Raw genomic sequence first — 16,321 nt, forward strand, 5'->3', positions numbered from 1 at the left:
GTGCGGGGGCAGTTCTGCTCGGGGCCCTACGGGGTTCAGGTCTGACCTGTGAGAACTTTCAAGCATCTCATTCCCCATTCTCTCTCTCTGCCAGATTTCCCTCTCTGAATATAAATATGTTTATAAATTATATCCACTGTCTCAGTACAGATACATTTCTTCTACAGTATTACAAATATCAGTTGGGTTCAGTTAACCTTCTTTTAGGAATTTTAATATTTGAGTTTAGGATTAAAATAAATACCGAATCACATCTTGAAATTGGAGAACGAAGTTAAATTGAATTTGATTCAGATGCATATAAACTTCTGTGCATCTGAATATGCACATATTTCCTAAATGAAATGTTTAAAGTAAGGTGCATCTTAAATCTCTCTATCTTAAACCTGTATTCACGCTTGATACACCATAATTCAAAATTAATCCGGGTTTTATCAGGTTTAAATATTAATCCTTAATGGTGCAACATATCCAAACTTTAGGACCTCCCATTTGTTGGAGAACAGGCAGCAGACAGCTGTGTAACAGGAGACGAGGATTCAATTCAGGCCAAAGGCGGTGTGAACGGCAAACACTCTGCAGCTCACCAACGTCTCTGCACGCTGTGGAGTGGAAAGCAAAAAAAGGAGTCCAGAGACCGGCAAAGTTGGACGGAGAAAAGTTACAGAATGCAAGAGTAGAAGGTCAGGCGGTGTCAGGTTCAGGCTTGAATTGAGTTGCAGGGCTGGGTTAGGGAGGGAGCTGGTTGAAGAGAAAGGGGGCTGGGCTGGGGGGGGTTGAAGAAGCAGGTGTGAGCCGGTTAGATGCCCGTCAGAGACAGCTGGGACGTCCTGTCCCAGAGACACTTTATGATGGGATCCCCCTGTTGGAGATGTGCCCGTGATAACACTCTCATAGAACCAAATCAGAATTTCTCATGTACCTGCAGTATTTCACACCTGGACTAATAAGATCATTTATTGTGTTTTACTTTTAGGCCAATGAGTGTGAAGTTCATAGACTGTAAACAGGAAGTGACGAAGCCTCTTGGTTTCAAAAGTGAAGACACTGGGAAAGTGCATTCAAACTGAAGTTCTTCTAATGGCCTGCAGGGGGCGACTCCACTGGTTGCAAAATCCGATTGTAATCAAGTCACGAGAAAATGTCCCTACTTCCTGTTTGATTATTACCCCTGTCATGTTATTGGTCTTCTTGTTTGTAAGTCAACTTCAACTCAGCGTGTTGTTCATTTTGTGAATCATGTCCCGTTTAGAGCAAGAGTCCCGTCACAACCAAGCGGTTCAGTTCGATTCGGTTTGTAGGCATGATTGTTTGGCTACAAGGCAACCTGTCAATCAGGATCATGATGTTACAATGAGTGTCCCCTTCTTGTAATCATACAGTCACTTCTCCATTTAACAAAGTTGGGGACGGCTCATAAAGTAATCTCAATACCCCAAAAAGCACATGTCGATGCCTCTTGGTGATAAGTCTTCACTTCCTGAAAAGGACAGGGACCATGTAGCCTGTCTAGAATAAGAAGCAGGTACAGATTGCTGTCAAATAAACATACTGAAAGAACAACCCTGTTTGAAGACTTAAAGACTGTTTGTATTTGACACATTTTTTTTTATAGTTGCTTTTGATCCAGTTTTTTAAAACTCCAAGCAACATGAATCCAACAATTATAAATCTCACCTGACGAGTTGTTACTAATCACCTGAACAGTTTATTTTTTGTATCATCGTATCCATTGACCATACAAACACATCTGTACACATAAAGCATTCTGTATGATCATGTATGGCACTATGATGCTAGAAAAAAGAGAAAAGAAAAAAAAGAAGATGGCTTCCCAAATAAAATCATAATAAAATAAGGCAAATTTGAATGTGCACCATGACTCGATTTAATAGAGAGAGCAGAAGGTTTTGTGGTGGTAGGTGGGCTGCATTTGTCTACATTTATATTTTAAACTGCTGGATGTAATAAAAAACTACTTTTAATTTTTCTGTATTTCATTTTATTTCAAACCTTTACTTATTATTGAAAGGACACTGAGGTTTCCCTCATTTCCAATGCCATCGAGATTATAAGCACAGTAAAACAAACAAACACTCAGAAGAGGTGACAAAAAGCACTGTGATCCAGTATTGGAGTCATGTCTGCAGCAGCTGCACATGGTGCGTTGGTTAAATAGTGTTAGACATGTGAGAGAATACAGAATCAAGAGCTAATGAAGCTAACGTCAAAGTCGGCATCAGCTTTCATAAACTAAATTCCCTCCGACAGTTTGTATCCCCAAACAAGCTTTAATGTCTGATAATTGGTATATCAATGAAAGGCTACTGATGCATGGCTGGCTTCCTCTGCAAGTCAGAGGAAGAGCGGAAACTAAATGTTTGAATTCTCTCTGAACACGCATGTGTATCAGAGTGAATTTCATTTACTGCGGTAATCAGACACAGGTGAAGGCAATCAGGGCAAACAACATGGAGGGAAACCAGACAAAGGGAGGAAGTAAGACAAGACCTGAAACAAGGAAGTAAGACAAGACCTGAAACACCGGGGACAAGAACTACAAAATAGGGGTCGCTGGATGGCCTAGCGGTTATGTTGCACGCTCCATGTACAGAGGCTGTACCTCAGCCCTTTGCTGCATGTCATCCCCCACTCTCTCCTCCCAATATGTCCTGTCTCTTTTTCAGCTGTCCTATCCCTTAAAGGTGAGGATAAGAAATTACAAAATAAAACAGGAAACACTAAAGACTTAACTTGGAACTAAAGCAGTAAAAAATACACACAAAGGGAAACAAGCAACATGAAGGAAGAAAGAGACAAAATGAAACAGGAAATGAAGAAACACTAAAAATAAACAAAATTCAACTCCAAACAAGAACACATAGTGCTGGCTAAGAACTTAGTCTTGTGAAATATAACTGAACTGCTTTGTTTTGTACTTATGTCTCCATCATGTACTGAATAAAAACTCAAAGATTATTTTATTCTATATCTTTGAGTCAGTGATGACTGGCTTAATCTGTGTGATATTTTTACAGCACATGAATCAGCCTCTCATGATTAGAAACTATTCTTTAAGTGTAAGTTGTTGATAATCTTTGTCCACACCAATGTGTCACAGTACAGACAATATTTGGACTCGTGGTATTTGAAATGAACGGGCCTTTAAAGGCTTCAAGATTAAATATTGACATCACCTTAAACTGGGCTGATTATGACAAAACAAAATTAACACAAGCTGTTGGCTCTTATGACAGATGATCTCCTGCTAGTCAGTTCACAAACTTGAGAGTTGGACTTTGCACTCTCTAAATGTTTAAGACTTTTTAAAGCCTTGTATTTGATGTCTACATTTGCCTGTTGCCCATCATCATAGCACGAGATGTAAACAAAAAAAAAAAGTACTGCGTAATATGTTCTTTAATTCTACCACGGCAGAAACGTCATGGTCTCTGCAATAAGATGAAAAACAAACTAGTATTTATCAGCATCAGCAGCGTCAGCCAAAATAATTTGAAATGATGAGCATATTAGCTATGAACAAATATTTCACATTCTGCATCCTGAGATTTGATCTTTCAAAATAAACCATGTTCGTAATTTCTTTGACAAAATGGACTCCATGTTGGATTTGTCAAGGTAATTGTCTTCACTGACTCAGAATGAGCTCAAGAAAGGTATGATAGTGACAAGCTGCTTGCTTTGACCTGCAGAGTCTCTGTGTGTGTTTACTGTGAAACATGTAGCTGCCCTTATAGAGTACGTCATTTTCATGCAGTATGTTCACAGTGAGGATATTTTTTACTTTTTCATAGAAATGTGTCCTGGACTTTAACCCTCAGGTTTATTGCACTCCACAGAATTTCTGTTTGGTTGCTTTTTCCAGCAGCTCTGTTGATGAGATGTGTCCTCCACTGCACAGACCCACAAAGCATGTTGGACCATTTGTCCTCTACATGATTCCCTCCGTATTCATACATCTATTTGGACTTACTAAGTATTTTTCTGGTACTGTAAATAGTATGTGTGCATGTGTATTCCTTCCCCCCCTCATCTGCTAATTGCTTATCTTCTTTCTTTGTTTATTTATTTCTTAAGCAGCATTCATGATTGCATTTCCATATTCATGGATACGATTATGAAAATACGATTATGAGCTGTTGTTGTTGAACATGCATCCTTCTCTCAAAAACCAACCCAACCAGCTTCAGATTGCCATTAATATGTTCCATTCATATATGAACCATTTAATATTAGTGGCATCCATCTACTCAGCTAACCCTGAGTGACAGTTCATTAACTAAATGCTTCTCTGGACATGGAAACCATGTATTAAGTAAAGATAATAACAACCTTCACACCTGACACAAGGACCCCTGATCTCCTCAACATGCTTGGCAAAAGTGAAGCTTAGCTCTCAACAGTTTCTTCAACTCCCCCACACAATCCTTCTGACCCCCCCTCCCCTCTCAGATACTCCCACTGTCCAACTGGCACTATGTATGGGCCAAGGGAGAGTGGGGGGGGGGGGGATGACAGGGGGTGTGGGTACAGCTGCAGTACCCATCTTGGATGACTGGGATGTAAATGCGTCCCTTTCATAAACTGTTCAGAGTATCACTGCAGGCGATCTGACCAATGAGGATGCAGCAGGCACTAAAATGGCAAAGCCAATGACTGAGTGTGTGCCCAGTATATAAGCAGGGAGCGAAGACCCCACGAGTTGGGTGACCCTATTTTGGCTGCGGTGAACAGGATCTGATCCCAAGGACTGTTACCTCTGTTTCTTGTCTCGTGTGCAGGTAAAGAAATATCACAGATGATTCTTTAAGTAGAGAAAGAGAAGATATTTGAGTGGTGTGCAGATTTGAAGGACCATCCAAACATTGAGTATGACAAAACTTAACTTGCTGATGACTTTCTTTTGTTCAACAAAAAGTAGATAATACACACACAACAGTTCTGTGATGTGTCAATCCATATGGTGTTTTTGGAGAAAAGTACAGTATCTGCTTCATATTAGGGAACTTTCCATTTCGTCATAATATTTTCAATCACAAGTTAATATATGCATGAAGATGATACTGAGCGTAGCAGGGGCTACGCTCGCTTTTGTGTCTCTAATTGTATGTCTGCTCCCTTCAAGAGGATCTGTCATGTAGAGAGTAATTCATGTGGACAGGTGCTTCACAGTTGGAGACATGTAAGAGACGGCCTAAGGGCCTTTGTGCTCGGTAATTAAGCTCATCCATTTAAGTGTCACGCTCTTAAGGTGGCTTTTTTGGGGCTTAAGCAAAACAATTAGCCTTAGCAAAGTGTTAACTGAAACAAAATGTGAATTTCATTGACTTATTTCCCCTGCAGATCACAGATATGTGATCTCACCACATGTGAGGTCAGGTGGGTGTCAGTCTTTTATTATTCATGTGATTAACCTTAGGAGGCAAGATGCAGCAAATGATTAAAAGTTACATGTATATGCTCATAGCCCATTACAAATTAATATAGCTTGTTGGATCATGGTAGAGTGTGCTTGTGCAAAGAATCTATAGCTTGTTGGAGTCCTGTTATGAGTAGGGGCAAGTTGAAGCAGTAAATATGTGCAAAACGACCAGCAAAGCCATTGATTGTTTTATTGATTGTTGATAGTTGTGTGGCATCATTTAAACTTTAGAAATAGGGCATTGCATGTGTCTAGAGAAATAAAAAAAAGCTACTTACATAAGCTGGAGACACGTTAAAGAGGGTATAGGGTATACGGTCAGATGTGCAGCTGCTAAAAATACCCAGCCAACACCCTCAATTCTATTTCAATCAGAAACCTGAGCCTCCGAGAATGGAGTGACACTTGTTACCAGGATTCCTCTGCCGACACCCCTCAAACTCTGCAGCTGTCCTGCAGAATATCCCATATCTTCAAAAGTGAAAGATTCTCATAGGGTTTAAATGAGCATGAACTGTTCAGATAGAACCCTTTGTTAAATGTGACTGTCCTGTGTGTCCCTTCCATCGCAGTGTCAGAAAGCAATCATGCCTTTCGGTAACACCCACAACAACTTCAAGCTCAACTACAAAGTTGAGGATGAGTTCCCCGACCTGTCCAAGCACAACAACCACATGGCCAAGGTGCTGACCAAGGAAATCTATGGCAAGTTGAGGGACAAGCAGACACCCAGTGGCTACACCCTGGATGACGTCATCCAGACTGGTGTGGACAACCCCGGTAAGACCTCCAACATTTAGACAACATTTGTATGAATCAAAATAAATATTTTTAAACACATGGCTGACATACATGTGAGCGTGCATCGCAACATCTAAATATTCATGCCCTTCTCCTATAGGTCACCCCTTCATTATGACTGTTGGCTGCGTCGCTGGTGATGAGGAGTCTTACGAGATCTTCAAGGATCTGCTGGACCCCATCATCTCCGACCGTCATAGTGGATACAAGCCCACTGACAAGCACAAGACTGACCTGAACTTCGAGAACCTGAAGGTGCAGTACCGCTATTAAAGTAAAAACACATGCAGGTTTACTGTAGGAGACTCCATTATGTTTAACCAAAGTCTAAACTGGATTACTTTATTGTTTAAGCCACCTCTGATGTCATCATCATCATCAACCTTTATTTAAGTTCTCGGAGAGATCATTGAGGGCGACCCCCATTTACAATGATGCCGAGAAAACATACATAAATGATGAACAACGAGAAATGAGATAAAGCTACTACAGAAAATAAAATCAATAAAAGAGTAATAAGAACAATAAAATATATACACTAAAGTAATTTAAAAGCTTGAAATTACTACAGTGATAAGTCAGTAGTTAAAATCAAATGAAACAGTTACAGTCAGGTATTGGGTGGTTAGTGTCCATATGGGATAAAAGTGCTCAAATTCAGGTCCTGTTGTAAAATGTTCCAGGAGTTTGCAGTACTAACACTAAAAGCATCAGCATGTGATGATCAGCACTCTTTGTTTGTTGCCGTCTGTTTCACTTTGTCATCAAACTTTATTCCACCAGGGAGGTGATGACCTGGACCCCAACTACGTCCTGTCCAGCCGTGTCCGTACTGGACGCAGCATCAAGGGATTCACCCTGCCTCCCCACAACAGCCGCGGAGAGCGCAGAGGCATTGAGAAACTGTCCGTCGAGGGTGAGTTATGAAACGTTTGGAAAAGCAAAAAGTCGAGCAGTAGGTTGTTAAGGTGCTACCACAGGGAAAACATTCAGTTTCCTGATTGTGTCCTAATGTGTTGTCTCCAGCTCTGACCAGCCTGGATGGCGAGTTCAAAGGAAAGTACTACCCCCTGAAGTCCATGACTGATGCCGAGCAGGATCAGCTGATCAATGATCACTTCCTGTTTGACAAGCCCGTCTCTCCCCTGCTGACCTGCGCTGGTATGGCTCGTGACTGGCCCGACGCTAGAGGCATCTGGTGAGTGTGATCAACAACTGTCAGCAGGAGAGTTGTAAAGGAGACTTTAAAAAAAATCTCAGTAGGTTCATACTTGGCATACCCTTCTACATCCAGGCACAACGACAACAAGAGCTTCCTGGTCTGGGTGAATGAGGAGGATCACCTGCGTGTCATCTCCATGCAGCAGGGCGGCAACATGAGGGAGGTCTTCAGGCGTTTCTGCGTCGGACTCAACAAGGTACACGAGTCAAAAACCAAGCTGAGGTTTGACTGAGTGATGGAAGTTTCTCTGACTCTCCTGTTGTTTTTTTTTTTATCTGCTTAGATTGAGGAGATCTTCAAGAAGCACAACCACGGCTTCATGTGGAACGAGCATCTCGGCTACATCCTGACCTGCCCCTCCAACCTCGGTACCGGCCTGCGCGGCGGCGTCCACGTCAAGCTGCCCAAACTGAGCACACACGCCAAGTTCGAGGAGATCCTCACCAGGCTGCGTCTGCAGAAGCGCGGCACAGGTACATAATGTATTCAGTCTATAACCGGACGGGTTCATTTAGATGACGTATGTGCGATGATGTATGACTAACTCTTACTCTTGTCCCCCTCAAGGTGGTGTGGACACCGCCTCCGTCGGTGGCGTGTTCGACATCTCCAACGCTGACCGTCTGGGCTCCTCCGAGGTGGCCCAGGTCCAGCTGGTGGTTGATGGTGTCAAGCTCATGGTGGAGATGGAGAAGAAGCTGGAGAAGGGAGAGGCCATCGACAGCATGATCCCCGCCCAGAAGTAAAAGAGGACAATGTGATGTTTTTCTCGTGACCATTCATGTGCAATCGAGCCAGCTGACATGGCGTGCAGAGGAAACAGCTGCTCCCCCACAGAGACTCTTCACTCTGCTCACCTCTTTTTCTTCCTTCCAACTTTTTTTTCCTTTCTCCGTCCCATGACCTTTTTTTTTTTTTTTTTTTCCACATTCTCCAGTGTTGGTTGGTAACATCCCAGGAACAGCCTCCACTGAGCCGGGCTTGCCAGGCAGACGTGGCGTCACCTAACTTTTTAGTTAATAAAAGTGAAAGTGATTGAAGCTGTTCATACTGTTCAATAAAAACATGCCCCATTTAAACAAATCATTTTTGGTCTTTTTGTGACTGCATGAGAAAATGGAAATATTCATTTTAACAAGAACATGAAGAACCATAGCTCGACATATATAAACTTCACACGTTCATTAAAACCTTCTCAGACGATTTTATTATTGGGCTGATATCGCAGAAATATAAGTACGATCAAATTTGGTGTATAAGATGCAATTTAAATACCTTTTATTTGATCTAAAGACTGGGCTGGATTTTATACACCTGTGCGACAAAATACCAGTATACAATGCTGAGACATGCGCCTCCGTGACTGCAAGTATCAGCCGCTCCCATCACCCACAGCATGTGACCTGAAAATGTGCCCCCTTTGTTAAGCATGGCAAGCGATCGCTTTACAGAATTTACTGGGATACATAGCGACGTAGACCAGGCTGGTGGCACAACTTTCTCCCTAATTTGATCATAAGCAGTAAACTGTAGTATACTTTAAAGGGGCTATTTGTAACTTTCAAAAATACTGCGTTAGTAGGGATCCTGCATGGCCGTTAGGCGAACTGCACCAGTAACTTGTTTCTTGTTCTCCCTCGTGTGTTCGTCATACGTGCTCCTACGTACACAAAGGAGCATCATCATCGGCCGTGAAACACTGGATATTTACCAGCATAATGTTTACAGAGGAGGTAAGTGGTCATACACATGTGAAAGTCTGTGAAGGAGTCTGTGTGTCTGTATTCATTCTCCATCCTACAAACGACAGTCTCTGCAGGCACTGGCTGAGACCGGGAGTGTGTGATGAGTTTGTCCACCTTTCTCTTAGAGTGGATAGAAGTGTGTGGAAGACGGCCTCTGGCTGTGCAGGTGAAGACCGGGAGTGTGTGATGAGTTTGTACTGTTGATCTCTGTAAGCGGAGCGGAGTGAGGAGGACGTTGAGAACGTGCATAAAATGTCACTTCCTGGAGCTTTCACAGAAAATACGACCCGGGTAAAAAATGTATACAGGCAACACAGATAGAAAGTGAACATCTACTTTTTCACATCAGCTAACCGTTCGCTTATTAATGGGCGATAAAAAACGATTTATACATTTAAAAATTTACATATAGAACCTTTAAGGTAAATAAACCTCCTAAAACAAATGTAGCTAAGATTATAGCAGACCAACAGCGCCCCCTCTGGTCTGTGCATGTACTCTTGACTTTAGGGCGCAGACACATGCCAGTGATGGTGACCAATAGAGGCCTCTCTTCCTTTGCACTCTGCACTTTACTAAACTTGTAAAACTGATATCCCTTACATGTAATCATGGGGTGCTTTAATGATTTTACTTTCACCTTTGAATGTGTTGTCTTCTACGGTTGTTGCCGTCTTTGTAATTCTTCTTTTTATGTTTGATTCTCTTGGTGCAAGACAGATTCATTGTGGGGTGCTGGTTTGACTCGCATTCTACTTCACAACTGTCGACCTTACCGTAGGCTTAGAGCTCAAAACTATCATTCTTACCTTAGGCTACAACTGTCTCGTAGATTCCTCGGTATCGTTGGCGGATGGCCTGCCTGAAAGAGGCCCCCCTCCCCCCGTTTTTCCCAATCCTTCCTGCATCTTATCCCATATAGTAATATAGCAATGAATTTTCTAAATAGGTACCTAAAGGGAACTAAAAAATACATTTTCTGGTTTTAATCCAGCGTTCCTGTGATAGATGTTCATTTATCTTCCAAATGTTTTTAAATAATTATCTGAGTGTTTGTACATTCAAATTACTGTATTTTCTCTGCCTGTCAAACATTTCAAATGTCTGATAACTCATACTGCCCTGCGGGGCATTTACAAATATTTGGACCAATGAAAAAGCTTTGTTGAAGCTAACGGGGCTGGGTTATCACTCTCACTGTTATGTCCCGCCTTCTATCTTGTGATTGGTTCCATCTCGTGTTAGTTGGACATAACGAGACACAGCAGTTAGATACTCACAAAGTTCTGTTTTATGGAGACTATACGTTATTACACAACATTTTCTAATATATTAATATAAATATATTGTTTTTTACATAATACTCTGTAACAGGTTTAGGGGGGGCGATTCTAGGGTCTGTTGGGGCCCTAGGCAAAGGTTCACTGGGGGCCCCTCTCAAAGAATTTTCCTCTTTCTTTTTCCGCCCCCAGATGGATAACTCCTCTTCATTTTCCTTCATTGACAAATTTTGGTTTTCACAGGTATCATGCTGTGATACTTTGCAAGGCATCTGACAGCACTCCCCACTGTCGTTGCTAAATTTGTACAATTTGAGGAAATGCTTTGGTTTCAAAGAGGTTTGGTTGCAGAGGTTTGAACTGTTCAGTATCAGTCATTGGTATTTAAACAAAGACACAGAAATGAAAGGAAAAAATGCCAACATCAGTGAATTTTATTAATCTTCAGCTCCATGTTCTCCTTATATACCACAACCTCTCCGTCTCAGGTTACAGTTTGTTTCTGAGGGGAGGAATTCAACAGTCGAGGATGTAAAATTACTCATACAGGTCAAACTGTGTGTGTTCTTCGGTCTCCTTAACAACATCGACTGTTTCCAGAGCCGACAGTGTTTGTTAAATACTGTGCCCTCTGGGCTCCTAACACTGAACCATCCACCATCTAAAGCAGACCAGTAACACACTCAGGTACTCAACACAACTCTTCTCAAGAATTTTTCACAGTAGATTCCACCTTAAGACAATGTTATCCGTCGTATACTAAGAGTGAGTTGTCGCACACTAACTTATTAGCTTTGAAGCCCGTGTTTGCAAACAACCTGATTCATATCTTCGATCAGAAGTCAGTGACAAAACGTTTCTATGGCTTGAATGCAACCCAGGGTTTCCAACATGAACAGGGACTTATTAGAGTGAATTCAAGTTAATAAAGAACCAAACAACACAATTTATTCTCAATAAGTGTCCTCACAGGACGTTAAAACTGAACAATTCTTCTTACACACTGTACGTTGTGGGTCATTTCATGGCATTTTTTTTTTAAATACTTGAAGGAACTTCAGGAGCCCTTTTTAGCGTACCAAAGCAATCCTGGAGCCACTGTGTGTTTCACCTGTTTGTTTCTGTGAGAGGGGAAAGAACCTGGTGCTACATTTGACCAAATTCTTTGTTTTAATTCATGTCTAAAAACTGTATTTCATGAAACTTCCAATCCTGGGTGTGCATCATGTTTCTTATTCTTTTTTTTCTCCTAAAACCCCAAACTCTGAAGTCATGCAGGATTGCAGGTTGGTTTTGTTCCCCATTGTCACTGACAGAAACTGCTTTTAAACTAGAAGTACTTCCCTTGCTCTAGCTATAAATAAACCTTGAGCTCTAAGATATATACTATATTCATATATTTTATATACAGCCATCAACTGACTGATATAAATCCTGTTTTTTAAATGATATTATTCTAAAAAATAAATAAAGTACCTGTGCAAATATCCACAAATTGAAGTGTTTCACATTTAAGACATTGGCGCCCTCCAGTGGCTAGTTCTGGGTATTACCTGTACAGGTACACTGGAAGGAGCTGATTCAAGTCAAAGCAAAGTGCATTGAGGTCTATATTACCTAATGCTAATATACACCACAATGAGAAACGTCCAGGGGGGGAGGACGAGGACAGACTCCTGGCGTCCATGTTGGTGTCTGCTCCATGAAACAGCACAAACCAAAAAGGAGCGAGAAGATGTGAAACATGGGGTCTACAATGTGAGAGAGTGGACGATGGCTGAGTGTCTCCCTGTGAGAAAACAGGGGTCTTAAACGAGGAGCCGAGGAAACGCTCATTGTGACGATAGAAAAAAGTGGGTGTAGCATACGAAGGTGGTGGACAGCTAAGGTTCCTGTTAATGAAGGGATGGGTGGGGAAGGAAATGGGGGGGGGGGTGTTTTTGGGTCACCATGAGCAAAGCCACAACTGAGAGATAGTATTAACAGTAAATCAGCAGCCAAACAACATGATCTCTGTAGCCTACGTAAATATCACAGTACGTTATTCACTAAAAACAGGGAGGGAGAATAGAAAGCTTTTGCACTTTTTCTTACGTCTCTCTCTTTTTTTGAATACATGAAACATGTTCTGAATGAAGGCGCTGGGGGTCGTTCACTTTAAAGGCAACTGGACTAACAAAAAAGAAAACACTATGCACACTGCCTTCATCTGGCCTTTTCCAGAGTCAGAACACCTCCCCAACTCCCCACAGATAAGGACAGGGTGGACATTTGGAAGTGAGTGTGAGTGTGTGTGTGTGTGTGTGTGTGTGTGTGTGTGTGTGTGTGTGTGTGTGTGTGTGTGAAGGTAAGAGTGCAATCTGAGAGGTTTGTTTCCCTGTTTGTCTGATCTGCTGAGATGACGGCTGAGGTGAGATAGCATGGCACAGAAAAGATAACCAAAGAATTGCATTGCACTGAAAATAAAGCCGACATGAGCCGTATGTGCACAGGACAAGAATCACCTGGGCACCTCAAGTCATTTTAAATAAATGAGGAGGTCGTCTGTAATCTAATCTCCATGCAAATCTAACAGGATGGTAAATTTTGTTGGTTATAATTCCATCACACAGTATGCAAGAATAAACTAAACAGTCCTGCTCAATGTTAGTCCTCTGCAGACATCTTTTGTTTTCTTTAGTGCAAGATGACATTGTTTTCTTGAACATTTTTTTAACATCCTCTGTCCCAGTAAAGATTTCAGGACTGTGCAGGTAAAACAGAACTGTTTGACATCTTGCTACAAAACACTGAGACAAGATTTTGCCCTAAGCGGAAATGCATCCATCCATTTTATTTGACTATTTTTTACTTTACTATTCTTATCTTATCAATGTTTGTTTTTGAGATTTGGAGAAAACGACTGTAATGAACTCGCTATTAATGGAAAACCTGTTTTGTTATTCAGAGACAACGGCATGAAAGAGTCAAGATCTCGAGAAAACGTGGATGCCTGTCCTCTTAGGGCTTCTGTACAAATCACTGAAATTATTTATTTTATGGAAGCCAATTAAAAGCAAAATCAGAAAGAGGATTTGACCTTTGACCTTTGACCTTAAGACTGACTCGTTATCTGGCCAGGACGACAACAAAAGTCAATTCTTGTGAATTGTGCAGCACAAAAGTCCAACTTGGTAGGTCAGTTTTTAAACTTCATCAGATCCCCAGGTTTATGATCCTGTGCAACACGGCTTCACAGTAAATCTGTTTTAAGAGAACTTGGAGTAAGAACGACTTTTTTAACTGATCTCATCTTCAGTACATTGTTTGGATGAGAGATATAGAGGTGGGGGGGATGGGGTGGGGGTTCAAAGATCCAAAATACTTGGAAAATCTTTAACGACAATGACCAGCGCTGACAGACGCTGACCCCAGCCAATCAGAGTGCAGGGTGTGTGCATGTAATCCTTTCAGGCCTTATTATTTATTCTTTAAGAGAGCCTGAAAGAAAAAACTATATTCCATAGGCTTAAATCTAAAAATAAAAGCCAGTCTCAGTAGAGCCTGCATTATTTCTAATGGCCAGGAGGGGGCGAGGAGTTTGATTCGATCGGGTCTACGAGACTGTAAACATTTTCCTTATCAGATTCTGGTCTCAATCACAAAGTTCAAATCTTCTCCAGAACAGCTCAATGTTCATTTTGTAAACAATGGTCCAATTGAGTAAATAAAGAAGAGCATGCTTAAGGGTGAAGCTGCCTCGGTGGCGTCTTGTTTCGTGTTTTATTGTATTTTTAGTAGCCATCTTTTTTTGGTTCGCACATTTAGCATAAAGCCATTTTTTCCACTAGCTGTCATTAGCATCCAAGTTGCATGACAGTTACTGGGATTTAAGGATGCACCTTGCTAACCAAGAAAGTGCTAGCATTAGCTGATAACCCAGCAACATGGTCAATTCTGGCCAAGAACAACAAGATGGCAAAGAGCCAAGATGCCAAATATAAGGCTTCAGAGTGGTCGTCACACATGAATAGTTTGTGTCACCATGGCTACATCCATTTCTTATAGACGGAATATGAAAGTACTGCATCAGAGGTACTTTCTAATTCCTGCTCGTGTCATGCAGGTAAACTGAAGTCTGAGAGGTGACTACTCTATTAGCTCACAAAGTGGAAGATTTCACTGATTTTAACTCCAGGTCTGCCTCTGATTGGCTGCTTCTGAGCCCTGTCAACGCTGCTCACACTGACCTTAATCCAGTGCAGTCGTCTCTGCTGTATGTACAGGAATCAAAGCAATGCAACTCTCTGCGGCTGCTGTATCTGATCACTGAGTCGCACCATCCCCGCGTTAGTGTGCATGTGATTGTCCCCAGGTGATGAAGAGTCAGCAGATATTCAGGTCATCCGTAAAAAGGGGAATAAAATGAACGGTTTTGCGCAAAGGTGACATATAAAAAGAACAGTTTGAAAAAGGGGGCTGATACACAAAGAGATGGTGTTTTTTCTGTCGCTGTGAAGGTGACAGTGGGTGAAAACGATGATCGGAGCAATAAATAACAAAATAAAGAGTCATTATGGCTAGAGTAGCAATAAAAAATATTCAACTAGATTCTGTCTGATCCAGGTCCAGTGGGTGCAGACGCTCAGTGAAGAAGTTGGCTGAGCTGGGTGGGGTGATTTGGGTGGAGGGGGGTGCTTCAGTCTGTGTGACTTATGGGTCAGATCTGTGTGTGTTTGTGTGTGTTTGTGTGTGTGTGGGGGAGGGGGGTAAGTCATGAAAGAGACAGAAGGAGAAGTCTTTTCACTCGGGTCCAGCCCCTCGCCCCTTCTCCGATATATATATATATTTTTTTTTTCTTGGATTGTTTCCACCCCCCTCCCTTTGCACACACATCAACACTCACTCACACAAAAACACACACTGTGTACGCAAACAACCCCCTCCGCTTCAGAGTTCAAGGTCTTTAGAGATTTGGGTGGCAATGTCCCGAAAAGCTAGCGGCGCCCCCCAGAGTCTCGTGTAGCGCACCCCGTTAGAAGTCTCGGAGGAGCCTGTTGAAAGATGGCACACCTCGGCCTCGAAAGCCACGCGGCCCCCCGCCACGCCGTGGGTGCAGGACAGCAGAAAGGGGCCGGCAAGGTGGACCTGGCAGCCGCATCCGAGCGCCGCCTCCCGCAGAGCCAGAACCACCTCCGCAGGGTCCCGCCGCCCACCGCTTCTCAGATCCCAGCCACGTCCGACGGCCCGGGGCTCGGACGCTTTTTGATTCCCAGGTAGATGGCAACTACGGACAAGAGGGACACAAATCAGAAATACAGAGGCTAGCTCAGGGGGGCAAAATGAGACAAAAAAATCTGAAAACTATCAATTAACAGATGTAGAAAATGTCACTATTCATGTCATAAACGTAGCACATCTGGTTCAAAGAAAATATTTAAGAATTATTTTTTACAGTGTTATGAAAACTGTGCTTGATTTAGAACCAGTGCGTTTCAAATAAAGTTAAAAAACCTGGAATTCACAGAAAAAAATGCAGTTTGTGCCTAAAATAAACAAAGCCTCAAAATGTGCCTGTAGTAACCAATAAGACATGATGGGTTAAAGGCTTTATATGTGATTTTTTGATCCAGTAGATGTCGCCCTTGAGCACCAGCATGAAACCAAAACAACTTGCACTGCATTGTTGTGTTAGCATGCTAATGCTAGCGATCTTTATTATGCTGGTATCTTCACACTGCATGTAAATTTACCTGAAATGAGCGTGATCTAGAAACACAGTTAAGCAGTGAGTACAGTATGTTATTCTTCTTTTCTCTAGTCCCTCAATTAAACAACTTTTATATGTGAG

General features: G+C 42.0%; 2 protein-coding genes across 4 annotated transcripts in view; one reads left to right on the forward strand and one right to left on the reverse strand.

Moving 5' to 3' along the window:
- The first annotated feature begins 4,645 nt into the window (after window positions 1–4,645).
- Window positions 4,646–8,393, forward strand: ckma (creatine kinase, muscle a). The gene is made up of 8 exons (XM_020629303.2): window positions 4,646–4,802; window positions 6,016–6,223; window positions 6,345–6,499; window positions 7,028–7,160; window positions 7,271–7,442; window positions 7,539–7,662; window positions 7,750–7,939; window positions 8,034–8,393. The coding sequence occupies exons 2-8, from the start codon at window positions 6,031–6,033 to the stop codon at window positions 8,210–8,212; spliced, it is 1,146 nt and encodes a 381-aa protein (XP_020484959.1). The 5' UTR covers window positions 4,646–4,802; window positions 6,016–6,030; the 3' UTR covers window positions 8,213–8,393.
- Window positions 8,394–10,907: 2,514 nt separating this feature from the next.
- The window catches only part of mark4a (MAP/microtubule affinity-regulating kinase 4a), a 39,440-nt gene continuing 34,026 nt past the window's right edge, over window positions 10,908–16,321 (reverse strand). For 2 of the 3 annotated variants that reach the window (XM_065962716.1, XM_020629270.3), the window contains exon 18: window positions 15,554–15,757. In XM_065962716.1, the coding sequence (XP_065818788.1) occupies window positions 15,693–15,757 (65 nt within the window). In that variant the 3' untranslated portion in view covers window positions 15,554–15,692. Of the gene's footprint in view, window positions 15,758–16,321 lie in introns of all 3 variants that reach the window. The other variant, XM_020629267.3, reaches the window with a different exon arrangement.

The sequence above is a fragment of the Labrus bergylta genome, chromosome 14 (assembly GCF_963930695.1).
Source record: "Labrus bergylta chromosome 14, fLabBer1.1, whole genome shotgun sequence".
In the NCBI taxonomy this organism is placed as follows: domain Eukaryota; kingdom Metazoa; phylum Chordata; class Actinopteri; order Labriformes; family Labridae; genus Labrus; species Labrus bergylta.